General features: G+C 48.8%; 1 protein-coding gene across 1 annotated transcript in view; it reads right to left on the bottom strand.

The window, feature by feature from the left end:
* slc39a4 (solute carrier family 39 member 4) overlaps positions 1-26,932 on the bottom strand; it is an 83,338-nt gene that overhangs the window by 6,981 nt on the left and 49,425 nt on the right. The window contains exons 7-11 of the mRNA XM_085987321.1: positions 22,657-22,797; positions 15,823-15,930; positions 14,719-14,770; positions 12,226-12,378; positions 9,339-9,526 (exon numbers count right to left, since the gene is read on the bottom strand). Coding sequence (XP_085843447.1) covers positions 9,339-9,526; positions 12,226-12,378; positions 14,719-14,770; positions 15,823-15,930; positions 22,657-22,797 — 642 coding nt within the window. The remainder of the gene's footprint in view (positions 1-9,338; positions 9,527-12,225; positions 12,379-14,718; positions 14,771-15,822; positions 15,931-22,656; positions 22,798-26,932) is intronic.

The raw sequence follows: 26,932 nt of genomic DNA, 5'->3' as shown, positions 1-26,932 counted from the left end.
CTGAAGCTGCCATCTATTGCAGCAACATCGGTGCCCTTGAAAATAATCAGATCTTGGTCCACTGAATCCTTTCATGATCAGCCCCAGTACCAACATCACCAGGCACACCAACATCGCCAACAACATCACCAACCTTCACCGCCATCACCTGATGCTGCACAGGATACAGGGCATCAGCCCCTGACAACATTGCTGCCCGGGCCAGATTTACTTCACCTGACGCTGTAAACCCTGGTTGTTGCCACATGATGCGCCAGGTTGACACCATCCCACACCAGCACCATCAAGCATCCCTTTAATGTCCAAGCTATTCCATGCACACTCATCACTATAGCGGGGGTGGGGAAGTTATGTCTCAACATTCACTGGAACTCCGTAAGACACTTCTCAAGGTGCGCACAGATCGGTCCAATAGGGGCAGTGTTGAAAATATAGATTTCACTGTATGACAACACATTACCAGAAACTTCACATGGACATTGGCTAAACCTCTCAAGTGCCTACCCTTGTGTTTTGTTAGTTGGTATGCTTGCAGTAGGATGAGGGTGAGTGTGAGGGGTGGCTAGTGAGATGGGGAAGTGATAATGTAGATAGAGAGGGATGGGTGGAGGTGCAAGGTAAGTTGGTGTGAGTAAGGATGTGCAGGTGAAGGGTATGGAAGGCAGAGTGATGGGGGTGTGTTGAGTGGCACAGCTTGAGTTTGAGTGCGGCTTTGCAGTAACGTTTCGTGATCCACTGAGATCATTGAAAGGTTGGCGCCAGTGCAGCCAGGGACTCCTGACGACATCCCTGCTTTCGCCCTCCTGTGCAATGTGCAACCAGGCTGCGTTGGTGACCTGGGGAGGTCTCTTCTGCCCTTGGAAGGGAAGAGGACCTCCCTGCGTGCTGTGACTCCCTCCATATACTTGGAGAGCCTGGGAGCAACCTTCCACCTTTGTGCAGTGCTTGTCAGTGTTTGCAGCACCTCAATGTTGTAAAACACTGACAGAACAACTGTCAAACTCAATGTGGCCGTGAACCCTTTAAGGAAACCGGCTGAGGACGCATCATCAAATGACGTCATCAGACCCGCTTCCTGTTAATTGGCCGGAAGCCCACAGGACGGGCTTAACAAGGCCAATCAGGAGAAAATCCCTTTGACAGAGCGGCTGCAGCTGGGAGCGGGACCGGAATCCAGCAACTAGCTATCCCGACACCGCTGAGAAAATCCAGCCCTTAGTGACACCGGTGGTGGGAAAATTATTGGCAAGAATTCTGAAGGACAGGATAAAGAAAGACACAGATTAATCAAGGATAGTCAGCACGGATTTGTTAAGGGAAGGTCGTGTCTGACAAACTTGATTGAATTTTTTGAGGAGGTAACAAGGAGGGTAGATGAGGGTAGTGCGTTTGATGTCATGTATATGGACTTTAACAAGGCTTTTGATAAGGTTCTACATGGCAGACTGGTCACGAAGTTAAAAGCCCACGGTATCCAGGGCAAAGTGTCAAGTTGGATTCAAAACTGGCTCGGAGACAGGAAGCAGAGGGTAATGGTTGATGGGTGTTTTTGTGACTGGAAGGCTGTTTCCAGTGAGGTTCCGCAGGGCTCAGTACTAGGTCCCTTGCTTTTTGTGGTATATATCAACGATCTTGACTTGAAAATAGGAGGTATGATTAAGAAGTTTGCAGATGATACTAAAATTGGCTGTGTGGTTGATACTGAAGAAGGAAGCTGTAGACTGCAGGTTTGAAGAAGGGTTTCGACCCGAAACGTCAACTCAAATTTCTCTCCACGGATGTTGCCTGACCTGCTGAGTTTTTCCAGCAATTTCTGTTGTTATTTCGGATTTCCAGCATCTGCAGTATTTTGCTATCATATCAATAAATTGGTCAGGTGGGCAGAACAGTGGCAAATGGAATTCAATCCGGAGAAGTGTGAGGTAATGCATTTGGGGAGGGCTAACGAGGAAAGGGAATACATATTAAATGGTAGGACACTGAGTAGTGTAGAGGAACAAAGGGACCTTGGAGTGTATGTCCACAGATCCCTGAAGGTAGCAGGACAGGTAGATAAGGTGGTTAAGAAGGCATACGGAATGCTTGCCTTTATTAACCATGGCATAGAATACAAGAGCAGGGGGTTATGCTTCAACTGTATAAAACACTAGTTAGGCCCCAGCTCGAGTACTGCGTGCAGTTCTGGTCACCACATTACAGGAAAGATGTGATTGCACTAGAGAGGGTACAGAGGAGATTTACAAGGATGTTGCCAGGAGTAGAGAATCTTAGCTATGAGGAAAGACTGGATAGGCTGGGTCTGTTTTCCTTGGAACAGAGGAGGCTGAGGGGAGACCTTATTGAGGTGTATAAAATTATGAGGGGCCTAGATAGAGTGGATAGAAAGGACCTATTTCCCTTAGCAGAGGGGTCAAAAACCAGGAGGCACAGATTTAAAGTAATTGGGGAAGGTTTAGAGGGGATTTGAGGGGAAATTTCTTCACCCAGCGGGTTGTGGGGGTCTGGAACTCACTGCCTGAAAGGGCGGTAGAGACAGGAACCCTAACCACATTTAAAAAGTACTTGGATGTGCACTTGGGATGCTGTAACCTGCAGGGCTACGGACCAAGAGCTGGGAAGTGGGATTAGGCTGGATAGCTCTTTGTTGGCCGGCGCGGACACGATGGGCCAAAATGGCCTCCTTCCGTGCTGTAACTTTCTATGATCCTGTGATTCTACCTGGACACCTTACGTTGTAAAGTTAGCATTAATTACCTTGCAGTGCAGGCCTACCAACAGTAGGTGTCAGTGTTGTGCCTCCTTTCTGTCTTACAGCTGACCTTGACTCCCAAACCAAGCTGTACCTTTCTTGGTGTCCTTTGCATTAACCCTGCTCCTCTGCCCTGCTCTTCTTCCTCACCCTGCCATTTTCTCCCTGACCCATGATCCGATTCACCCCCTCTTCAGTTTTACCAGCCATTTAATTTTTTTCCTCCTGCTGCTTCTACCATCCCAGCCCGTCCTGGTCCTAACCCTAGCCTTCTACTCCCATGCTTTCTATTTCCTTCGGCCACACCAACCATTTAAATTTCACAGGAAGTTTAGCAGCTCTCTCGGACAAGTAAAATGGTTATTTTACCTCTGATTATACCCCTTTATTTTCAGTTCTGAGGTCGGGGAGACAGGTGGGCAGAGGAAACAGGAAGGGATGAGGTCATTAAAAACAGGGCTGGAGATGGTAGAGAGAACCAGAGGGGGCGGTCTGAGAGAGAGAATCAGAGGGTGCGGTCTGAGAGAGAGAACCAGAGGGGGCGGTCTGAGAGAGAGAACCAGAGGGGGCGGTCTGAGAGAGAGAACCAGAGGGGCGGTCTGAGAGAGAGAACCAGAGGGGGCGGTCTGAGAGAGAGAACCAGAGGGGGCGGTCTGAGAGAGAGAACCAGAGGGGGCGGTCTGAGAGAGAGAACCAGAGGGGGCGGTCTGAGAGAGAGAACCAGAGGGGGCGGTCTGAGAGAGAGAACCAGAGGGGGCGGTCTGAGAGAGAGAACCAGAGGGGGGCGGTCTGAGAGAGAGAACCAGAGGGGGCGGTCTGAGAGAGAGAACCAGAGGGGGCGGTCTGAGAGAGAGAACCAGAGGGGGCGGTCTGAGAGAGAGAACCAGAGGGGGCGGTCTGAGAGAGAGAATCAGAGGGTGCGGTCTGAGAGAGAGAACCAGAGGGGGCGGTCTGAGAGAGAGAACCAGAGGGGGCGGTCTGAGAGAGAGAACCAGAGGGGCGGTCTGAGAGAGAGAACCAGAGAGGGCGGTCTGAGAGAGAGAACCAGAGGGGGGCGGTCTGAGAGAGAGAACCAGAGGGGGCGGTCTGAGAGAGAGAACCAGAGGGGCGGTCTGAGAGAGAGAACCAGAGGGGGCGGTCTGAGAGAGAGAACCAGAGGGGCGGTCTGAGAGAGAGAACCAGAGGGGGCGGTCTGAGAGAGAGAACCAGAGGGGGCGGTCTGAGAGAGAGAACCAGAGGGGGCGGTCTGAGAGAGAGAACCAGAGGGGGCGGTCTGAGAGAGAGAACCAGAGGGGGCGGTCTGTGATACGCTTATCAATTACTTCATAAAAGGTGATGAGTCGAAGAAGAGATGATGAGTCGAAAGAAGAGATGAATAAGGCTTTTATTAGCTAAGAAGAGACCATGCTTCTTCGTGAGTGACTGAACAAGTCTGAACGAAACCCACACAGTGGTGGGTGGAGTCAGCTGAGGCATGCCTCCATACACAGCGCCACCCAGAGGTGGCAATATACAATACAGTGGTTTACCACAGTCTGAGAGAGAGAACCAGAGGGGGCGGTCTGAGAGAGAGAATCAGAGGGTGCGGTCTGAGAGAGAGAACCAGAGGGGGCGGTCTGAGAGAGAGAACCAGAGGGGGCGGTCTGAGAGAGAGAACCAGAGGGGCGGTCTGAGAGAGAGAACCAGAGGGGGCGGTCTGAGAGAGAGAACCAGAGGGGGCGGTCTGAGAGAGAGAACCAGAGGGGGCGGTCTGAGAGAGAGAACCAGAGGGGGCGGTCTGAGAGAGAGAACCAGAGGGGCGGTCTGAGAGAGAGAACCAGAGGGGGCGGTCTGAGAGAGAGAACCAGAGGGGGCGGTCTGAGAGAGAGAACCAGAGGGGGCGGTCTGAGAGAGAGAACCAGAGGGGGCGGTCTGAGAGAGAGAACCAGAGGGGGCGGTCTGAGAGAGAGAATCAGAGGGGCGGTCTGAGAGAGAGAACCAGAGGGGGCGGTCTGAGAGAGAGAACCAGAGGGGGCGGTCTGAGAGAGAGAACCAGAGGGGGCGGTCTGAGAGAGAGAATCAGAGGGTGCGGTCTGAGAGAGAGAACCAGAGGGGGCGGTCTGAGAGAGAGAACCAGAGGGGGCGGTCTGAGAGAGAGAACCAGAGGGGGCGGTCTGAGAGAGAGAACCAGAGGGTGCGGTCTGAGAGAGAGAACCAGAGGGGGCGGTCTGAGAGAGAGAACCAGAGGGGGCGGTCTGAGAGAGAGAATCAGAGGGTGCGGTCTGAGAGAGAGAACCAGAGGGGGCGGTCTGAGAGAGAGAACCAGAGGGGGCGGTCTGAGAGAGAGAATCAGAGGGTGCGGTCTGAGAGAGAGAACCAGAGGGGGCGGTCTGAGAGAGAGAACCAGAGGGTGCGGTCTGAGAGAGAGAACCAGAGGGGGCGGTCTGAGAGAGAGAACCAGAGGGGGCGGTCTGAGAGAGAGAACCAGAGGGGGCGGTCTGAGAGAGAGAACCAGAGGGGGCGGTCTGTGATACGCTTATCAATTACTTCATAAAAGGTGATGAGTCGAAGAAGAGATGATGAGTCGAAAGAAGAGATGAATAAGGCTTTTATTAGCTAAGAAGAGACCATGCTTCTTCGTGAGTGACTGAACAAGTCTGAACGAAACCCACACAGTGGTGGGTGGAGTCAGCTGAGGCATGCCTCCATACACAGCGCCACCCAGAGGTGGCAATATACAATACAGTGGTTTACCACAGTCTGAGAGAGAGAACCAGAGGGGGCGGTCTGAGAGAGAGAATCAGAGGGTGCGGTCTGAGAGAGAGAACCAGAGGGGGCGGTCTGAGAGAGAGAACCAGAGGGGGCGGTCTGAGAGAGAGAACCAGAGGGGCGGTCTGAGAGAGAGAACCAGAGGGGGCGGTCTGAGAGAGAGAACCAGAGGGGGCGGTCTGAGAGAGAGAACCAGAGGGGGCGGTCTGAGAGAGAGAACCAGAGGGGGCGGTCTGAGAGAGAGAACCAGAGGGGCGGTCTGAGAGAGAGAACCAGAGGGGGCGGTCTGAGAGAGAGAACCAGAGGGGGCGGTCTGAGAGAGAGAACCAGAGGGGGCGGTCTGAGAGAGAGAACCAGAGGGGGCGGTCTGAGAGAGAGAACCAGAGGGGGCGGTCTGAGAGAGAGAATCAGAGGGGCGGTCTGAGAGAGAGAACCAGAGGGGGCGGTCTGAGAGAGAGAACCAGAGGGGGCGGTCTGAGAGAGAGAACCAGAGGGGGCGGTCTGAGAGAGAGAATCAGAGGGTGCGGTCTGAGAGAGAGAACCAGAGGGGGCGGTCTGAGAGAGAGAACCAGAGGGGGCGGTCTGAGAGAGAGAACCAGAGGGGGCGGTCTGAGAGAGAGAACCAGAGGGTGCGGTCTGAGAGAGAGAACCAGAGGGGGCGGTCTGAGAGAGAGAACCAGAGGGGGCGGTCTGAGAGAGAGAATCAGAGGGTGCAGTCTGAGAGAGAGAACCAGAGGGGGCGGTCTGAGAGAGAGAACCAGAGGGGGCGGTCTGAGAGAGAGAATCAGAGGGTGCGGTCTGAGAGAGAGAACCAGAGGGGGCGGTCTGAGAGAGAGAACCAGAGGGTGCGGTCTGAGAGAGAGAACCAGAGGGGGCGGTCTGAGAGAGAGAACCAGAGGGGGCGGTCTGAGAGAGAGAACCAGAGGGGGCGGTCTGAGAGAGAGAACCAGAGGGGGCGGTCTGAGAGAGAGAACCACAGGGGGCGGTCTGAGAGAGAACCAGAGGGGGCGGTCTGAGAGAGAGAACCAGAGGGGGCGGTCTGAGAGAGAGAACCACAGGGGGCGGTCTGAGAGAGAGAACCACAGGGGGCGGTCTGAGAGAGAGAACCAGAGGGGCGGTCTGAGAGAGAGAACCAGAGGGGCGGTCTGAGAGAGAGAACCAGAGGGGGGCGGTCTGAGAGAGAAAACCAGAGGGGGCGGTCTGAGAGAGAGAACCAGAGGGGGCGGTCTGAGAGAGAGAACCAGAGGGGGCGGTCTGAGAGAGAGAACCACAGGGGGCGGTCTGAGAGAACCACAGGGGGCGGTCTGAGAGAGAGAACCAGAGGGGGCGGTCTGAGAGAGAGAACCAGAGAGGGGCGGTCTGAGAGAGAAAACCAGAGGGGGGCGGTCTGAGAGAGAGAACCAGAGGGGGCGGTCTGAGAGAGAGAACCAGAGGGGGCGGTCTGAGAGAGAGAACCAGAGGGTGCGGTCTGAGAGAGAGAACCAGAGGGGGCGGTCTGAGAGAGAGAACCAGAGGGGGCGGTCTGAGAGAGAGAACCAGAGGGGGCGGTCTGAGAGAGAGAACCAGAGAGGGGCGGTCTGAGAGAGAGAACCAGAGGGGGCGGTCTGAGAGAGAGAACCACAGGGGGCGGTCTGAGAGAGAGAACCAGAGGGGGCGGTCTGAGAGAGAGAACCAGAGGGGGCGGTCTGAGAGAGAGAACCAGAGGGGGCGGTCTGAGAGAGAGAACCAGAGGGGGCGGTCTGAGAGAGAGAACCAGAGGGGGCGGTCTGAGAGAGAGAACCAGAGGGGGGCGGTCTGAGAGAGAGAACCAGAGGGGGCGGTCTGAGAGAGAGAACCAGAGGGGGCGGTCTGAGAGGGAGAACCAGAGGGGGCGGTCTGAGAGAGAGAACCAGAGGGGGCGGTCTGAGACAAAGGGAGAGATCATAGCAGAGAGCGAGATCAGACCAAAGAAAGAGAAACGTCAAGGAGAGAGGACAATATGGACAATAGCAAGTACGAGAGAGGTGAGGGATGGGGTAGGAGATTGGGGAAAAATAAATGGACAGAACATTTTGGTGAAAGAAATAGAGATAGCTGTGAGAGAAAGAGAAAACTTGGGGCTAACAATAAGGGAGATGAGGAACAGAGACGCAAAATAATGTCAAACAGCAAGATCAGGGGCTGAGAGAGAGAGAGAGAGAGATTTCAGGCTAGAAAGAAGGAAACAAAAAGTGGGACAGAAAGAAAGTCCGAGCTTAGAGGAACAGACTGGAACAGACACGAAAATTAAGAGGATAGAGGACTCCCCGTAAGCAATGAGCGTTCCACCCAGATGTTGCACGTGGTGTAGCAATAAAAGAGAGAAAACAGAAGTGTGGAATCCAGCCTTTCTCACATTTCATTCAATTGATCCACGCTCATTCGTTTCCCTGAGTAGTTACAGAAATTGTTCTGGTTGTGATGCTACAATGAGCAGGTCCTGATACACCCTCCAGGTTTTATGAAACATTGCCATCCCGTACAGGAATTGTGCAGTACAGTAAGTGAGGGGGGGCCTGCCACAGGGGAGGGGGACGCCCGCTGTAGCACCACAGTATGAGGGAATAGCCTTAGAAGACTCCCGAAGATTGTAGTGCTGATTGGACTGTTCTGGGGACTTAAGCAAGTAAACGTTTGAGGCCTCTATGGAAGGAAAGAAGGCCCTTCTCTCTCCGTCCACGACTTAGAGGGCTTGCTATTGAAACATAGAAAAATAGGAGCAGGAGTAGGCCACTCGGCTCTTCGAGCCTGCTCCGCCATTCAATATGATCATGGCTGATCCTCTATCTCAATACCATATTCCCGCTCTCTCCCCATACCCCTTGATGCCTTTTGTGTCTAGAAATCTATCTATCTCCGTCTTAAATATATTCAGTGACTTGGCCTCCACAGCCTTCTGTGGTAGAGAATTCCACAGGTTCACCATCCTCTGAGTGAAGAAATTTCTCCTCATCTCAGTCCTAAATGTCCTACCCCGTATCCTGAGACTGTGACCCCTCGTTCTAGACCCCCCCAGCCAGGGGAAACATCCTCCCTGCATCCAGTCTGTCTAGCCCTGTCAGAATTTTATAAGTTTCAATGAGATTCCCTCTCATTCTTCTAAACTCTAGTGAATACAGGCTCAGTGCTCCTCCAGGGACTACTCAACCCTTCTCCTGGCAGTCCCTGGGGTCAGTGGAAATGGAAGCAGTAATATAGTAATCTGGGATGTAATGTTTAAGTTATCCACCAGATGGAGCCAAAGATTAAGGTATCACATTCACCAGCGTTTAAGGTAATGTGGCATTGCATTATGGGTATGACTCAGAGGGGAATCCTCCATCTTGGCATCGTGCAGTTAGAAATACTGTGTTTTGCTTGCAGCCTATAAGAGATGTTTCTCTGCTACACCGTATAATTAAACAGTTGGGTTTTCTGCCTAAGAACTCGCTTCTCTCAGTTTCTGACCTTACCACTCGGATATCACAAGTAAGTAGAACAATCGGGCACTTGGCTGCCCAACACCATTTACATGTGGCAGGCGGTGAATGGGTCGCTGGCCTATCCAGCTGGGGCGTGAAGAGGAAGTTTGAGGTCACTGAAGCAGTGTGATTTTTCTCTTATTTCCACCGTTATCCCACTCGATTTGGGGCGGGATTGTGGAGAAATGTCGGCCTCACCTGGTGTGGCACTAAGCTATCCAGACCACCAGGGGTGATTTGCAGTCTATGCTGATTTAACTGATATTGGCTGGGTCAGTATTTAGGGTGTACATCCTTAATTACACAGCTGTACTCACACATGCAAATATGAGCAGCAATAATCATATAAAAGATATATTTACCATATCTGCAAGAGCAACGTATAGGAAGAGTCCTGTTGCTACAGTAAATATCCATTCCTGAACTGTCTCATCTGTCGCAACACCTAATGATATGTAGAGTCCAATAAAGGCAGTCAAGGCACTGCCAAAGTTCATGATAAGAGCTTTCTTCACAGAAATACCAGAGTGCAACAGAACTGCAAAATCACCTAAAGTGCAAGGGAGGACAAACTCATTATTGTTATCAAGAGAATCTGTCAAAGTAACATTCAAGTGAGCATGATGGCATAACGCTTTGGGCCCTTTCATTGAATACACAGGCACCTTGGAAAAGCAGTACATTTCCCTCAGCGCCCTAAATCTGATGCCCTCTCGCAGTGACATATTTTGACTCGGAATGGCACGAACCATTCCGTTTTTGGCCCAAACCATTCCAGAATGCTGGTTCAGTTCCAGAAAACGGAGAAATGTCCGTAAAGAAAAGAAAGAGCTTACATTTATATCGCGCCTTTCATGACGTCAGGACGTCCCACAGCACTTTACAGCCAATGAAATACTTTTAAAGTGTGGTCACTGTTGAAATGTAGGAAATGCGGCAGCTGAATTGCGCACAGCAAGCTCCCACAAACAGCAATGAGATAAACAGCACGGTGGCATAGTGGTTAGCACTGTTGCCTCACAGCGCCAGGGACCCGGGTTCGAATCCGGCCTCGGGTGACTGTCTGTGTGGAGTTTGCACATTCTCCCCGTGTTTGCGTGGGTTTCCTCCCACAGTCCAAAGATGTGCGGGTTAGGTTGATTGGCTATGATAAATTGACCCTTAGTGGTAGGGGGATTAAATACGTGGGGTGGGATATGTGTTGGGGTTACGGGGATCGGGTGGGATATGTGTCGGTGCAGGCTCGATGGGCCGAAATGGCCTCTAGCTGCACTGTGGGGTTAAAAAAAAAAAAAAAAAAAAAAATGACCAGAGCATCTGTTTTAGCGGTGTTGATTGAGGGATAAATATTGGCCAGATTAATAAGAGAAATCCCCTGCTCTTCTTCGAATAGTGCTGTGGGATCTTTTACGTCCACCTGAGAGGGCAGACAGGACCTCTGTTCAACGTCTCATCCGAAAGACGGCACCTCAGTACTGCACTGGAAGTGTCAGCCTAGATATGTACTCAAGTCTCTGGGGCGGGACTATGAACCCACAACCTTCTGAGTCAGGCGAGAGTGTTACCAACTGAGCCATAGCTGATACAAGAAAAACAAAACCAGCTTCAAAATGGCAAGGGGAAAGTTTCTGAATGAAAAGGACCATTCCAGATAGCAGTAATAATATTTTTTAATTTGTTCGTGGGACGTGGGCGTCGCTGGCAAAGCCAGCATTTATTGCCCATCCTTAATTGCCCTTGAGCAGGTGGTGGTGAGCCGCCGCCTTGAACTGCTGCAGTCCGTGAGGTGAAGGTGCTCCCACAGAGTAACACAAACCATTCCAGAACAACAGGGTGTACTGCACATAAATTGACCTTTGGTGGTGCATTGGTTGGAGTTTTAAACACTACTCATACTCAGCTACAGCATCTTCATAGGATATTGTCCTAATCGCATTGGTGTGTTTCCTTTTTGTGCTGGGCCAAGAGGGTCACAAATAGCAGGTTGCTTAAAGCACACACTCTAATGCTTGTCAGCACATTCTTCCATGCATTGTTCCAGTGCTGTTGACCTAGTGTTTCTAGTAGTGATGGAGTAACTTGGAATTCCTTTGAAGGTGGGGTGACAATGAAATGTCATGGAATGGCTGGTTGTAATGACAGTGCCTCCACTTCTCCATAAATTAGTTTCAAATTTAGCTCTGCCAAACAAGGAGAGGAGTTGAATGGAATGAAAATGAGTCCCTTGGGTCAAGAAAAAATGGACATACTTGCTACAGTCCACAGTCATACACTTGAATGCTTTTAGCCTAAGAAAAGTGCATGGCATAGGAGAGGACCTAAAGAAAGGGAGAAAATAAACATTTGAGGAGACCCTTTGGAAACAAGGTTTCGGAAACAGGAGACCTCCAAGATCTGACGAAAATCATCGACCTGAAAAGTTAACGCTGTTTCTCTCTCCACAGGCGCTGCCTGACCTGCTAAGTATTTCTAGCATTTTATGTATTATTTCAGACCTCCAAGATCTATACTGTGCGATGAAGGGGCAAAAATACCTGCTATCCTCTCTGAGGCACAGCCCATTGGTTACCCATTGTGCTGTGTCAAGATGAGTAAAGAGATTGGCTTGTAGCTGTGGTTCCCAACACACTAAGTTCCAGATCTCAGTTGTGTCACTAGGTGTCAAGCAAAGACCAGATGCTTTGAAAGAGGGCAAAGGTGAAAATCAGTTGGAGAGTCACTTTTATCCACTCTCACACACCTATTAGTGGCTAGATTAAGGAGACCAGAGAATGGCTAGAGATCGCACAGGAGATTCAAGAATTGGACTGGGGGGAAATACGTCTTAAAGGAGTCTACAGAGTTTGAATCAGGACAATTGAATGATTGTGAGGAGCATTACTTTGACATCTATTGCCACCCCCAAAAGGTATCTCTGCTTATCTCTGATAAAAAGGTTGATCCCTATGAAAAATTCTGTTGTGTTTTAGTTTTAGTTTCTGTTTATTTCAGTTGTTGGACTGTTTCTAGTGAAGCACAAGGAACTACTTGATGCTCCCCACATATCTATTTCCATTTAATATTTAGGTATGTGAATCAGAAACCTGGGGACTCCGACATAACAATCGGATGCTACAATAGAGGAGCTTTAGGGTCTTTCTGGATAGATGAGGCCAGACCGACCAAATGGCCTTTCTTATTCATAATTATATTATGATAAAGGATAAATCTTGTGATAAAGGAGTATTAAAAAGTAAAACCAAATCATACCCATTTCATGAGGAAGTTCATGGCATAAAACCGCAAGTGTTGTGCCGAGTCCTGCCTTCCAGGAGACAGAGAAGGCTGCTCCAAGAGCCAGCCCATCTGCAAAGTTATGAATACCATCACCAATCACTATCATGTATGGAAGCACCCGCAAGCCTGTGGGGAAAGGGAAGTCAACAGGTTATATATACAAGATGTATAACACACTCCAACAATATGCTGTGATACATTTAAGTTGTGCGTTTACTCCAGCTGCTTCATTATTTCCTTCAGTTACAGCATATTCTAATCCATTGTAGCTGAGAGGTCCACTAGTCCAATGAACACCTAAGGGGATTCTTGTAGGATTTTGTAACAGAGGGTGAGCAGATAAAAGCTTCCTCAGTATCATTGTGTTCTCCTCATAGATTGGTACGTATGGAAAATAATGCAAAGCACCTCGGGTAAAAGTTTCACTTTGCTCACCTAATGTGCGTGCAGACAGGCAGAGCACGGAGAATGGACAAGTTGGGCCAGACAGCCTGGTTCGGTGTTGTAATTTCTATCTAATTCTGTATAACGGCTGCAACGATTGAGATTAAAATCACTGCAATATTTCACATTGGAGAGGTCTGAAAATGGTTGTAATAAAAACCCTGGATCTTCTCCGACTTTATTTCTCTGCCTCGCTGTAACTTTGCAGGGATTCTGCCGCAATTCCGGTGAAGTTACGGTGATGCAGCAGCAGTAAGTCCAAGGTAACCTCCCAGAGATGTCGGGGAACATAGGGTCTGATGAAAGGGAGGAACTGAAAGAAATCAGTATTTGTAGGGAAATGGTGTTAGGGAAATTGACGGGATTGAAGGCCGATAAATCCCCAGGGCCTGATAATCTACATCCTAGGGTACTTAAGGAAGTGGCCCTAGAAATAGTTGATGCATTGCTGGTCATCTTCCAAAATTCGATGGACTCTGGAACAGTTCCCATGGATTGGAGGGTAGCTAATGTTACCCCACTATTTAAAAAAGGTGGTAGAGAGAAAACGGGGAATTACAGCCTGACATCGGTAGTGGGGAAAATGCTAGAGTCCATTATAAAAGATGTAATAGCAGAGCACTTGGAAAACAGTGACGGGATCGGACAAAGTCAACATGGATTTACAAAAGGTAAATCGTGCTTGACTAATCTACTGGAATTTTTTGAGGATGTAACTGGTAGAATAGATAAGGGAGAACCAGTGGATGTGGTGTATTTGGACTTTCAGAAGGCTTTTGATAAGGTCCCGCATAAGAGATTAGCGTGTAAAGTTAAGGCACATGGGACTGGGGGCAAGGTATTGACTTGGATAGAGAACTGGTTGGCAGACAGAAAGCAAAGAGTTGGAATAAACGGGTCTTTTTCCGAGTGGCAGGCAGTGACTAGTGGGGTACCGCAGGGATCGGTCCTTGGACCCCAGCTATTCACAATATATATTAATGATTTAGACAAGGGAACTAGATGTAATATCTCCAAGTTTGCAGACGACACAAAGCTGGGTGGGCATGTGTGCTGTGAGGAGGATGCCGAGAAACTCCAGGATGATTTGGACAGGTTGGGTGATTGGGCAGATGCATGGCAGATGCAATATAACGTGGATAAATGTGAGGTTATCCACTTTGGTGGCAAAAACAGGAAGGCAGATTATTATCTGAATGGCAATAGATTGGGAGAAGGGGAAGTGCAACGAGACCTGGGTGTCCTTGTGCACTAGTCGCTGAAGGTAAGCATGCAGGTGCAGCAGGCGGTTAAGAAGGCAAATGGTATGTTGACCTTCGTAGCGAGAGGGTTTGAGTACAGGAACAAGGATGTCTTGCTGCAGTTGTACAGGACCTTGCTGAGACCACACCTTGAGTATTGTGTGCAGTTTTGGTCGCCTTATCTGAGGAAGGATGTTCTTGCCATGGAGGGAGATCAGCGAAGATTCACAAGGCTGATACCTGGGATGGCAGGAATGACGTATGAGCAGAGATTGGGTCGATTGGGCTTGTACTCGCTGGAGTTTAGAAGAATGAGAGGGGATCTCATTGAAACTTATAAAATTCTGTCAGGTCTGGACAGACTAGATGGAGGAAGGATGTTCCCGATGGTCGGGGAGTCCAGAACCAGGGGTCACAGTCTAAGGATAAGGGGTAGGCCATTTAGGACAGAAATGAGGAGGAATTTCTTCACCTAGAGAGTGATGAACCTGTGGAATTCTCTACCACAGCAGGCAGTGGAGGCCAATTCATTAAATATATTCAAGAAGGAGTTGGATATATTTGTTAAAGCTAAAGGGATCAAGGGGTATGGGGAGAAAGCAGGGACCGGGTACTGAATTTGGATGATCAGCCATGATCGCATTGAATGGCGGAGCAGGCTCGAGGGGCTGAATGGCCTACTCCTGCTCCTATCTTCTATGTTTCTATGTAATTCAGATCCAAGATCTTCGCAATCCAACAAAATTGAGATATTTCAATTATGATTTTTAAGCAAACCAACCTTTATTGGGATGATGACCAGAGTCAACTTCCAAGGACACTTCAGAGGCCATCTAAACATGGAAACAGTACAAAGTGATTAATATCCCCAAACCCGTGACCTCTACCAGCTAGAAGAACAAGGACAGCAGGTACATGGGAACACCACCACCTGTAAGTTCCCCTCTAAGTCACACACGATCCTGACTTGGAAATATATCGCCATTCCTTCATCGTCACTGGGTCACAATCCTGGAACTCCCTACATAACAGCACTGTGGGAGCACCTTCACCACGCCGACTGCAGCGGTTTAAAAAGGCGGCTCACCACCTTCTCGAGGGAAATTAGGGCTGGGCAATAAATGCTGGCCTTGCCAGCAATGCCCATATCCCAAGAATGAATTTAAAAAATCTAACTGGAATACAGGAAAGAGAAAAAGAGAGAAACAAGAAGAATGAGAAGGTAGGTTAAAAATGGAAAAAGAAAGGAGGAACAATAGAATGAGAAAAGGAAGATGGGGAGAGAATTCTCTTCTTCATGGTGGAGTTCCAATGGGACAGGATTTTGCCTGTCCCTCCTTATCCAACCCAGAACCCAATTCAGCTTGCCGGATCGGGAGTTCATTAAGCATGCATGGCAGGATTCCAGGAGCCAGTACAAGGGTGGAGACTCCTAGCGGTGCTGCAGTGGGGACACAGCTGCAACACCAGAAGAGGCCAAGGCCAAGTCCTTCAGTGCTCACTGGCGGGAGAGGAGGCCCCTGCAAGGCCCTCTCCCTCCATTGGGTGAACTGGGGTCCTACCGCTTTCCACATGGCAGCCTGGGAAACGTCGGTAATTAGAGCGACAAGAAAGAAAGTTCGCCTGGGCCCTGCCCCCTCCCACCACCATGTGCACGCGGCAGGCAGGAAAGTAGCAGCCAGCGGTGGTCCTGGCGGGAGTAGGGGGTGAGGAAGGTCTCACCGCCCAAATCGTGCAGCATTCTCCTCCACAATCCCGCCCACTTTTGGGCTGGATCGAGGAGGACAATTCCCCCCGAGAGCAGGTGAGAGAGAAAGAAGGCAACGGGGAGGTGGGAAAACCGCTGGTTAGAGTTTCAGTCCCTGCCCCCTTGTGCAACACTTACCAGTTCCACCTGGGATATTGGCTGCTTTTTCTTCGGCTTATTCTTTTGGTCCTCTTTAAACGCCTGAAGCGCCAGCACGTGGTGACAGCTATGGTGGCCCTGTTCATCCTACAACCAGATACAGAATACTGTGAAAACCAGGATTTGGAATTCAACACGAGGCACAGCATATCGTCTGAACTCGGGGAGCTCCATAACAACATCCTCAAGATTTGTTCAGCTATCCTAAAATAGCACTTAAATGGAAAGGTTAAATGCTATTACTGCTAGGTTGTTTTGTTTTCTTGCCTTCTTCCTGCTATAGTCAGCCAGCTTTTACTACCCAAGCTAGCATTACCAAACAACTACCTGCTGATGTAACGCGTCCTCTATTGTTTTCAGCTGTGTTGGAGCCCTGCATTGAGGTTCTTCACCATTCATTTAGGCAGGGGCGTTCTCCCCGGTGTCCTGGGCCAATATTTATCCCTGGATCATCATCACTAAAAACAGATTGTCTGGTCATTATCACATTGCTGTTTGTGGGAGCTTGCTGTGCGTAAATTAGCTGCCACGTTTCCTACATTAAAAGAGTGACCACACTTCAAAAAGTACTTCATTGGTTTTAAAGTGCTTGAGATGTTCTGAGGTCATGAAAGCTCTGTATAAATGCAAGTTTTTTTTCTCAAAAAAAACAATTTACAGAGCAGTATTCAATTATCTCTTCAAGATTTGTTTCCACTATATGAAGGTTTCTCCATGAATCATGCTATTTATTCAGTAGAACATGAAGCAGATAGGCAGAGACACATCAACCAGGGATATCTCCTCAGTGCATCTAATTGATAGCATGAGGAATCAGTATTTATTCATTTAGCAATCTGGATCAAATATTATTGCATTTCTGCAAATCTTCACCATATATTAGTTCCATGAAGGAGTGAGTGGAGTGGCTGCTCTGAGAGAGATATTCCTCCCCTTCCCTTGGTGGCCAATCCACCATGTCCGCTATACATAAGGCTGCGCATAGTGACACCACAAGCCCCTGCCAGATTGGGTAATTCCCCTGTCAATCACACCTGGAGACCACAATGCTGTATGTGACAGGGATTGATTAAATAGACTCTGATTGTGGAGTAAAAAGACTGTTTGCTGTAAAAATAGATTCTGTTTGCTGTAAGTCCTACCCAGCTTCAACCCATTAGCTGACACAGTGGTGTGAAACATCACTGCGTCTACATAAAGACAGTCAGCGAACCAATATTCATTCTGTGCTTTCTGCAAATTTCAACTTTTGACAGCATCTTCCATATAAGCATAACCCCTTCATAGTACTCTGCCAACTCTCATAGCTGCAGAAAGGTTCCACTACAGATTCCTCCTCCCTCCTCATCCCATCTGAGACAGGAGCCCCGGCTGCACCCCAAATAGCGACAGCGCCCAACTGATATCAAGGAGGAGTTGGATATATTTCTTAACGCTAAAGGGATCAAGGGATATGGGGAGAAGGCAGGGACAGGGTACTGAGTTTGGATGATCAGCCATGATCTCATTGAATGGCGGAGCAGGCTCGAGGGGCTGAATGGCCTACTCCTGCTCCTATCTTCTATGTTTCTATATATTTGCAAATGCCCCGACTCAGGAAAGTGGGGCACGCTCAGGGACGCAACTCCAGGCGAGTGGAAGTTGCTGAGAGGCTGTTTCCCCTGGCTGGAGAGTCGAGAACTAGGGGTCATAGTCTCAGGATAAGGGGTCGGCCATTTAGGACTGAGATGCGGAGAAATTTCTTCACTGAGGGTGGTGAATCTTTGGAATTCTCTGCCCCAGAGGGCTGTGGATGCTCAGTCGTTGAGTATATTCAAGACTGAGATCGATAGATTTTTGGGCACTAAGGGATATGGGGATCGGGCGAGAAAGTGGAGTTGATGTAGAAGTTCAGCCATGATCTTATTGAATTGTGGAGCAGGCTCGAGGGGCCGTATGGCCTTTCCTGCTCCTGTTTCTTATGTTCTTAAGTCGTGCCCCATCATACTTAACGATGGCAGAATGGGACCAAGGGTAGCACGGGGCCGTGGAACAGATTGCCATCAAAGCAGTTAATACTCTGTTGAATGTTTGTTTTCTTTCTTTCTTATCCATTCTCAGGATGTGGGCGGCACCGGTAAGGCCGGCATTTTTTTGCCCAACCCTAGTTGAACCACTGCTAGAAGTTTTTGATGCAGCTGAGCAGCTTGCTCGGCAACTTCAGAGGGTGGTTAAGAGTCAACCACGTTGGTGTGGGACGGCAAATTTCCTTCTCTAAAGAATAGCTGAGGCGTTAAACCGAGGCCCTGTCTGTCTGTTGAAGTGGGTGTAAACTGCCATGGAAGAGCGGGGGAGGTTTTCTTTCCAGTCTCAGGATGTGGACGTTGCTGGAAAGACTGACAATTATTGCCCATCCCTAGTTGCCCTGAGATTGTGGTGATGGGCCACTTTCTTACAACAGAATGACCTGCTAGACCACTTCAGAGAGCAGTTAAGAGTCAACTACGTTGGTGTGGGACTGGGGTCACCTACAGATCAGGTCAGGGAAGAACGGCAAGTTTCCTTCGCTAAAGGACATTAGCGAACCGGTTGGGTTTTGTCGACAATCCAATAGCTTCATGGTCACTTTATTGACACCGTTTTTTAAATTCCAGATGGTGGGATTTGAATTCGTGTTCTCTGGATTTTTAGTCCAGGCCTCTGGATTAGTCCAGTAACATAATCTACACTACTAAAAGGATCTAAGTCACCAACATGGTGATGAATAAGATTGAAGCTTATAAGAATAAGCACAGATGGAGATGATTCTCCTCCTTCAGGGATGTATAATAGAATCATAGAATGGTTACAGCACAGAAGGAGGCCATTCGGCCCGTCGAGCCCGTGCCGGCTCTCTGCAAGAGCACTTCAGCGAGTCCCACTCCCCCGCCCTTTCCCCATAGCCCTGCAAATTTTTTCCCCTCGGGTACTTATCCAATTCCCTTTTGAAAGCCACGATTGAATCTACCTCCAGCACCCTTTCAGGCAGTGCATTCCAGATCATAACCACTCGCTGCGTAAAAAAGTTTCCCTCATGTCGCCTTTGGTTCTTTTGCCAATCACCTTGAATCGGTGTCCTCTGGTTCTCGACCCTTCCGCCAATGGGAACAGTTTCTCTCTATCTACTCTGTCTAGACCCCTCATGATTTTGAACACCTCTATCAAATCTCCTCTCAACCTTCTCTGCTCTAAGGAGAACAACCCCAGATTCTCCAGTCTATCCACGTAACTGAAGTCCCTCATCCCTGGAATCATTCTCGTAAATCTTTTCTGCACCCTCTCTAAGGCCTTCACATCCTTCCTAAAGTGCGGTGCCCAGAATTGGACACAATACTCCAGTTGAGGTCGGACCAGTGTTTTATAAAGGTTCATCATAGCTTCCTTGCTTTTGTACTCTATGCCTCTATTTATGAAGCCCAGTATCCCGTATACCTTTTTAACCACTTTCTCAACCTGCCCTGCCACCTTCAACGATTTGTGCACATATACCCCCAGGTCTCTCTGTTCATGCACCCCCTTTAGAATTGTACCCTTTAGTTTATATTGCCTCTCCTCGTTCTTCCCACCAAAATGCAACACTTCGCACTTTTCTGCGTTAAATTTCATCTGCCACGTGTCTGCCCATTCCACCAGCCTGTCCATGTTTTTCTGAAGTCTAGGGGGGAGAAATTCAGTTGGTTGCGCCACCCGTTAGCGCCTTAAGAGGGCACTAAGTGGGTCGCAAGCCAACTCGCACCCGGGCGCGGCACTGCCCACGCCTCCCGCTAAATTCCGCGGGACGTCAGTGGTGGCGCTAACCGTTAGCGCTGCGCCGCTGCCGATGACGTCATCGGTGTGCGCAGCGCCCCGCTGTTGCCCCGGCCGCGATATTCGGCAGCGCCCCCTGATTTACCACCGGACGCTATGTCCGACAGGGTCAGGGGGGCCTACCTGTGGCCGGGGAGGCGCAAATTAAAGGCGAGGTGCGGGGCGGCCATTTTTGTTGTTGGCCGCCTGCCAGCACCTGTCTGCGCTCCCGTCCCTGGCTTCCTGAACCTCCCCCCCACCCCCCGCGGAGTGCCGGCTGCGCTCCAAGAGCCCGGCACTTCTCTTCGGTGCCGGGCTCTTTTGCCTGCACTCCCAATCCTCGGGGGCCCAGCTGGGCCCCAGATTGCGCTGCACAAGGCCCCTCCCCTTTAAGGAGGGGAGGAAGGCCTGCAATACCGCAGCGTGACGTGCCGCAGCATGTGGCGCTGCGGCACGTTGCGCCACGATATTCACTCGCAGCGCCCCAAGAGGGATGCGGGGCGCCTCCAGTAGCGCCGCGCTTCCCTTTGGGGCGCAACCACTCAATTTCCAGTGCGGGGGCGCGAATGTTTCCGGGGCGCTACTTTTAGTGCCCTGGCGAGGCTGGCGCCCCAAACGGGGCTATACTCAATTTCTCACCCTATCACTCTCCTCCTCACTGTTCACTATACTTCCAAGTTTTGTGTCATCTGCAAATTTTGAAATTGTGCCCTGTACGCCCAAGTCCAAGTCATTAATATATATCAAGAAAAGCAGTGGTCCTAGTACCGACCCCTGGGGAACACCACTGTATACCTTCCTCCAGTCCAAAAAACAACCGTTCGCCACTGCTCTCAGTTTCCTGTCGCTGAGCCAATTCCGTATCCATACTACCACTGTTCCTTTTATTCCATGGGCTTCAACTTTGCTGGCAAGCCTATTATGTGGCACTTTATCAAACGCCTTTTGGAAGTCCATATACACCACGGCAACCGCACTGCCCTCATCAACCCTCTCTACCTCATCAAAAAACTCAATCAAGTTAGTTAAACACGTTTTGGCACCTCAGGCACCACCCCAGTATCTAAGGAGGATTGAAAGATTATGGCGAGTACCTCCACGATTTCCTCCTTAACCTCCCTTAGCATCCTAGGATGCATCCCATCCGGTCATGGTGACTTTTAAACTTTAAATACATCCAGCCTTGCTCGTACCCACTCTTTATCAATTTTTATCTCATCCAGTAACTTCACTACCTCCTCTTTCACTGTGCAAAGTATTCATTTAGTGCCTCAGCCATGCCCCCTGACTCCATGCATAGGTCTCCTTTTTGGTCCTTAATCGACCCCACCCCTCCTCTTACTACCTGTTTATTATTTATATGCCTATAGAAGACTTTGAATTCCCTATTATGTTAGCTGCCAATCTATTCTCATGTTCTCTCTTTGCCCCTCTTATTTTCTTTTTCACTTCCCCTCTGAACTTTCTATATTCAGCCTGATTCTCACTTGTATTCTCAACCTGACATCTGTCATATGCGCCCTTTTTCTGCTTCATCTTACTCTCTATCTCTTTCGTCATCCAGGGAACTCTGGCTTTAGTTGCCCTACTTTTCCCCCTCGTGGGAATGTACCTCGACTGTACCTGAACCATCTCCTCTTTAAAGGCAGCCGATTGTTTGATTACAGTTTTACCTGCCAATCTTTGATTCCAATTTACCCGGGCCAGATCCATTCTCAACCCACTGAAATTTGCCTTCCTCCAATTAAGTATTCTTACTCTAGATTGCTCCCTTGTCATTTTCCATAGCTAATCTAAACCTTATGATACTGTGATCACTGTTCCCTAAATGTTGCCCTACTGACACTTGTTCCACTTGACCCACCTCATTCCCCAGAACCAGATCCAGCAATGCCTCCTTCCCCGTTGGGCCAGAAATGCACTGATCAAGAAAATTCTCCTGAACACACTTCAGAAATTCTTTCCCATCTCTGCCCTTTACACTATTACTATCCCAGTCTATATTAGGATAATTGAAGTCCCCCATTATCACTACTCTATAGTTCTTGTGCCTCTCTGTAATTTCCCTGCAAATTTGCTCCTCTATATCCTTCCCACTACTGGGTGGCCTATTGAATACACCTAGTAGTGTAATGGCACCTCTATTGTTTCTCAACTCTAACCAAATAGATTCTGTCCTTGACCCCTCCAGGACAGCCTCTCTCTCCTTAACCAATACTGCCACCCTACCTCCTTTCTTTCCTTCCCATTGTTCCTGAATACCTTATATCCAGGAATATTTGAAACCCAATCCTGCCCTTTTTTGAGCCAGGTCTCCGCTATCGCCACGACATCATATTCCCATGTGGCTATTTGCGCCTGCAGCTCACCAACCTTATTTACGCTTCGTACGTTTACACACATGTACTGTAAACCCCTTAGACCTTCTTGTATTCTCTCTTAGTCTGACCCCACCTAACATTGTACTATTTCTTACTCTAGTGCTCTCTGTCTCTCCCCATCCTTTGGGCACATTGTTTCTCCTTTCTAATACTACATCCTGGTGCCCATCCCCCTGCCAACTTAGTTTAAACCCTCCCCAACAGCACCAGCAAACCCCTCCCCGCGAGGATATTGTTACCGGCTCTGTTGAGGTACAACCCGTCCGGCCTGTACAGGTCCCACCTCCCCCAGAACCGGTCTCAAAGTCCCAGGATTCTGAAGCCCTCCCTCTTGCACCATCTCTCCAGACACACATTCATCTGCGCTGTCCTCCTAACCTCCCATCATGTGAATTATGATGTTAAGAGAGAACTTGAAGTTTTCACTTAATTACTTTTGGGGGTCATGGAAAAATTGAACAGATTTTTTTTTTAACTTTTACATGTCGTTAGTCACCTCTTAAGGTGATTAGAAAAATTGTAGTTGATGACACAGCAATCTGTACAAAGGTTTTTTAACAGGAGAAGGGCTGAGGATTATTTGGCCTTTACAGAGTTCGTACATTCTTTTTAAAAGAAAAATACTTACATCGTCGTCTTCCATTAATATGCCAAATATCTTCTCCATCATGAAGAATACATAGATGCCTCCAAGAACAGCCAGCAGCTTCCAGGTGTGAGAGGCTGACAAGTTGCTCTGATCATCCACGTGAGAGTGTAAGCCAAGAAACTTTAACAAAGATACAAAGGAGACTTTTCTTTAGATATTACATAGAATTACATGCGTCTAAAGCACAGAAACAGGCCATTCGGCCCAACAGGTCTATGCCAGCCTTTATGCTCCACGCGAACCTCCTCCCACCCCCTTCATCTAATCCTATCAGCATATCCTTCTATTCCTTTCTCCATCATGTGCTTATCTAGCTTCCCCTTAAATGCATCTATGCTATTCATCTCAGCTACTCACCTCCCCTTTCAGCATTCCGAAGGGACTGCTCCCTCCGCGACATCCTGGTCCACTCCTCCATCACCCTCAACACCCCTTCCCCTTGGCCCGGCACCTTCCTGTGCAAGCACAGAAGATACAACACCTGCCCTTTTACCTCCTCCCTTCCCACTGTCCAGGACCCAAACACCCCTTCCAGGTGAAACAACGATTTACTTGTACTTCTTGCAATCTAGTATACTGTATTCGCTGCTCACGATGCGGTCTCCTCTACATTGGGGAGGCCAAACGCAGATTGGGCGACCGCTTTGCGGAACACCTCCGTTCAGTCCGTAAGGGTGACCCTGAGCTTCCGGTCGCCTGTCACTTTAATTCTCCGCTCCACTCCCACTCTGACCTTTCCGTCCTCGGCCTCTTACACTGTTCCAATGAAGCTCAGCGTAAACTCGAGGAACAGCACCTCATCTTTCGATTAGGCACTTTACAGCCTTCTGGACTCAACATCGAGTTCAACAATTTCAGACTATAACCTCTGTCCCAACCATTTTTTTTTCTCTCTCTCTCACAAGGCAGCTGTCAATCATTCTGCCATCGCCATTTACACCTCACCTAGAGTTATCTTTTGTTTCTTAACTTGTCCCATTACCATCTCCTTTTGCCTTGCACCATCATCCCTTTTGTCTCTTAATCTATCCTGCCTTCCATCCCTTTTGTTCTTTCCTCCCCTCCCCCTGCCCCTACACTTGCTTAAAAACCTGTTACATCTCCAACTTTTTCCAGTTCTGACGAAGGGTCATCGACCTGAAACGTTAACTCTGTTTCTCTCTCCACAGATGCTGCCTGACGACCTGTTTTTATTTCAGATTTCCAGCATCTGCAGTATTTTGCTTTTGTACTCTGTGGTAGTGAGTTCCACATTCTCACCACTCTTTGGGTAAAGAAGTTTCTCCTGAATTCCCTATTGGATTTATTGGTGACTATCTTATATGTAAGTTAATAAAAATAAAGCAGTTTGAGGGATAGGATTTAAACGGTGCTTAAGTAGCTGATCTATCCTAAGTGATACAAAGTCACATTAGGGTCACGTCAACAGTGTTCTTGGTATGGTGATTTATTTGTTCTACTCTTCTTCCCTCCTCTCCTGAAGGTATTTGTTGAGTCTGTGTGTCCCAGTTATGTTTAGGATCAATCACTGGACACAGACAACAAGAATAACTTTTAACAGGTCTTTACTATTCGGAGGTCAGGGCTGAACTGCCCAGCAAATCCCTACACAACACTTATATACCGGTGTGGTCACCACCGGTATTACAGTATTACAGTATACAGCAGCCAAGAGAAAGTAGGACATCTCTTAAGGTAGTTCTCTTAAGGTGGAACAGGTTACATACACCACAATCCTCCCTTTTTAGCTTAACAGTTATATCCCCATTTAACATAACATAATAACATATATATATATACAACTTCATGCAAAACAGTTCAAAGATTCAGTCTCTGAGGAGGCCTCCTGATTCGAGTTGGATAACGCCTTTCAGGGGTCTCTGATTCTCGTTGCTGGGGTGACTCATCTAGTTGGTCTCTTATGGATTGGACATCATCATCAGGTACATTCACTTCTGAGGTAGATGCTTCAGGTTCACTAACTTCTTCCACAGTTGTCTCTGCCGTAACCATGGGTTCGACCCTTGTTCTCGATTCTACCAGTTGGTCAGCATGACGCCGTATTACATTTTCACCAATATCTACCGTGTACATCAGGGGTCCTTGTCTGGCCCGAATTGTTCCAGATTGCCATTTCTCGTTTTTATAGTCCCGGGCTAACACTGGTTGTCCTATTTCGAAGCTCCGAGTGGTCTTGTTATTTATATGCTGGAACTGTTGTTTTCAACTTCCCTCCGCACATTTGGTTTTAACAAGTCCAACCTGGACCGCAACCTCCTGTTGTAGAACATCATGGCAGGACTTTGGTTTGTCACTGTATGAGTGGCGTTTCGATATGCCAGTAGGAATTTGTCCACCTTGTGTTGTAGTGGAATCTGATCTTCGCTCATGGCCTTTATTGCTTTTTTAAACGTTTGTACAAATCTCTCGGCCAACCCGTTTGTAGCCGGATGATATGGGGCAGAGGTATAATGTTTCACCCCATTCTTCTTCAAGAATTTCTGGAATTCTTCTGACACGAACTGCGGTCCGTTGTCTGAACATATTTGTTCTGGCAATCCATTTCTTAGCACCGCGATCGTCTTTTCCGAGGTAGTGGTAGTCATCTTAATCACTTCTGGCCATTTAGAATGTGCGTCCACCGCAATTAAAAACATGGAGTCCATGAATGGACCAGCAAAGTCAATATGTACACGTTGCCATGGGGTTGAAGGCCATTCCCATGGATGCAGCGGTGCAATCGGAGGTGCATTTTGCACTTTTTGGCACCCTGAGCAGCTTTTCGTCAGATCCTCTATCTGTTGGTCGATACCCGGCCACCACACATAAGCCCTAGCAAGGCTTTTCATCTTGACTCCCCCCAGATGACCTTCATGCAGTTCCTTTAGAACTCTCTCTCTTAACTTAGGAGGAATAATCACCCTTGTTCCATACATCAATGTTCCTTGACAGACTGACAGCTGTTCTCGTCTTGCTGAGAATGCCGGTAACAGTGGATCACCATGTGCTGGCCATCCCTTCACTGTCACTTCGTAGACCCGGGACAGTGTCGGGTCGTTCCTGGTTTCTCTTTCAATACTTGCATTGGTGACTGGTAAACATTCGATGATGGTCGAGTGAAATAACTCAACAGGGTCAACCGTCGGTGCCTCCTCCTCTGTAGGTAGTGGCAGGCGCGACAGCCCATCAGCATTACCATGCTGCTTTGTACCTTTGAATTCAATCTGATATTGATGTGCCCCTAGGAAAAGGGACCATCTCTGGAGTCTCTGTGCTGTCATCACTGAAACACCCTTCTTAGGGTTAAAAATGGATACCAACGGCTGGTGGTCTGTCAGAAGCATGAACTTTTGGCCCTGCAGGTAATGATTAAACTTCTTTACTCCCCACACAAGGCTGAGAGCCTCCCTATCTATCTGAGCATAGTTGCGCTCAGCGGAGGTCAATGATCTGGATGCGAACGCAACTGGCCTCTCCTGGCCATTTGGCAACTTGTGTGAGAGTACTGCCCCAATACCATATGGAGAAGCATCACAAGCCAAACGAATAGGCAGCGTTGGGTTGAAGTGAGCCAACACTTCCTCTGAGGTGATCAATGCCTTGCTTTTGCGAAAGGCCCTCTTACAGTCCTCGCTCCACTTCCATGGTACTCCCTTCTGCAAAAGAGCGTTCAGCGGGTGCAGCACCGTGGATAAATTTGGCAGAAACTTATGGTAATAGTTAATCAACCCTAGGAACGACCTCAACTGGGATACATTATCCGGAGCGGGAGCCTTCACAACAGCTTTGATCTTGTCAGGAGACTTATGAAGCCCCTCCTGGTCAATGACATGACCACAGTACGAGATCCTCTTCTGAAAGAACTCACATTTCTGGCGATTAACTCGAAGTCCATATTCTTTCAATCTGGTGAGCACCAGTTCCAAATTTGCAAGGTGTTCCTCGTCATCATCTCCTGTAATCAGAATATCGGCCAGGTAACATTGTGTGCCTGGAATTCCCTGTAATACCTGCTCCATGGCCCTCTGCCAAATTGCTGGCGCCGATGCCACTCCAAAAACCAGTCTATTATACCGGTACAAGCCTCTATGCGTGTTGATCGTGAGATACTGGCGTGACTCTTCCTCAACTTCCATCTGTAAGTACGCCTGCGCCAGGTCTATCTTGGTGAAGTGTTTCCCGCCAGACAACGAAGCGAAGATATCCTCAATCCGCGGAAGCGGATACTGCACCGTGTGAAGCACCGGATTAACAG

Source organism: Somniosus microcephalus, chromosome 5 (genome assembly GCF_052327205.1).
Source record: "Somniosus microcephalus isolate GS21.2 chromosome 5, FLI_Smic_1.0, whole genome shotgun sequence".
Lineage (NCBI taxonomy): Eukaryota > Metazoa > Chordata > Chondrichthyes > Squaliformes > Somniosidae > Somniosus > Somniosus microcephalus.
The sequence above is the reverse complement of the archived record's forward strand: the minus strand, read 5'-3'. Positions and strand labels throughout refer to the sequence as shown.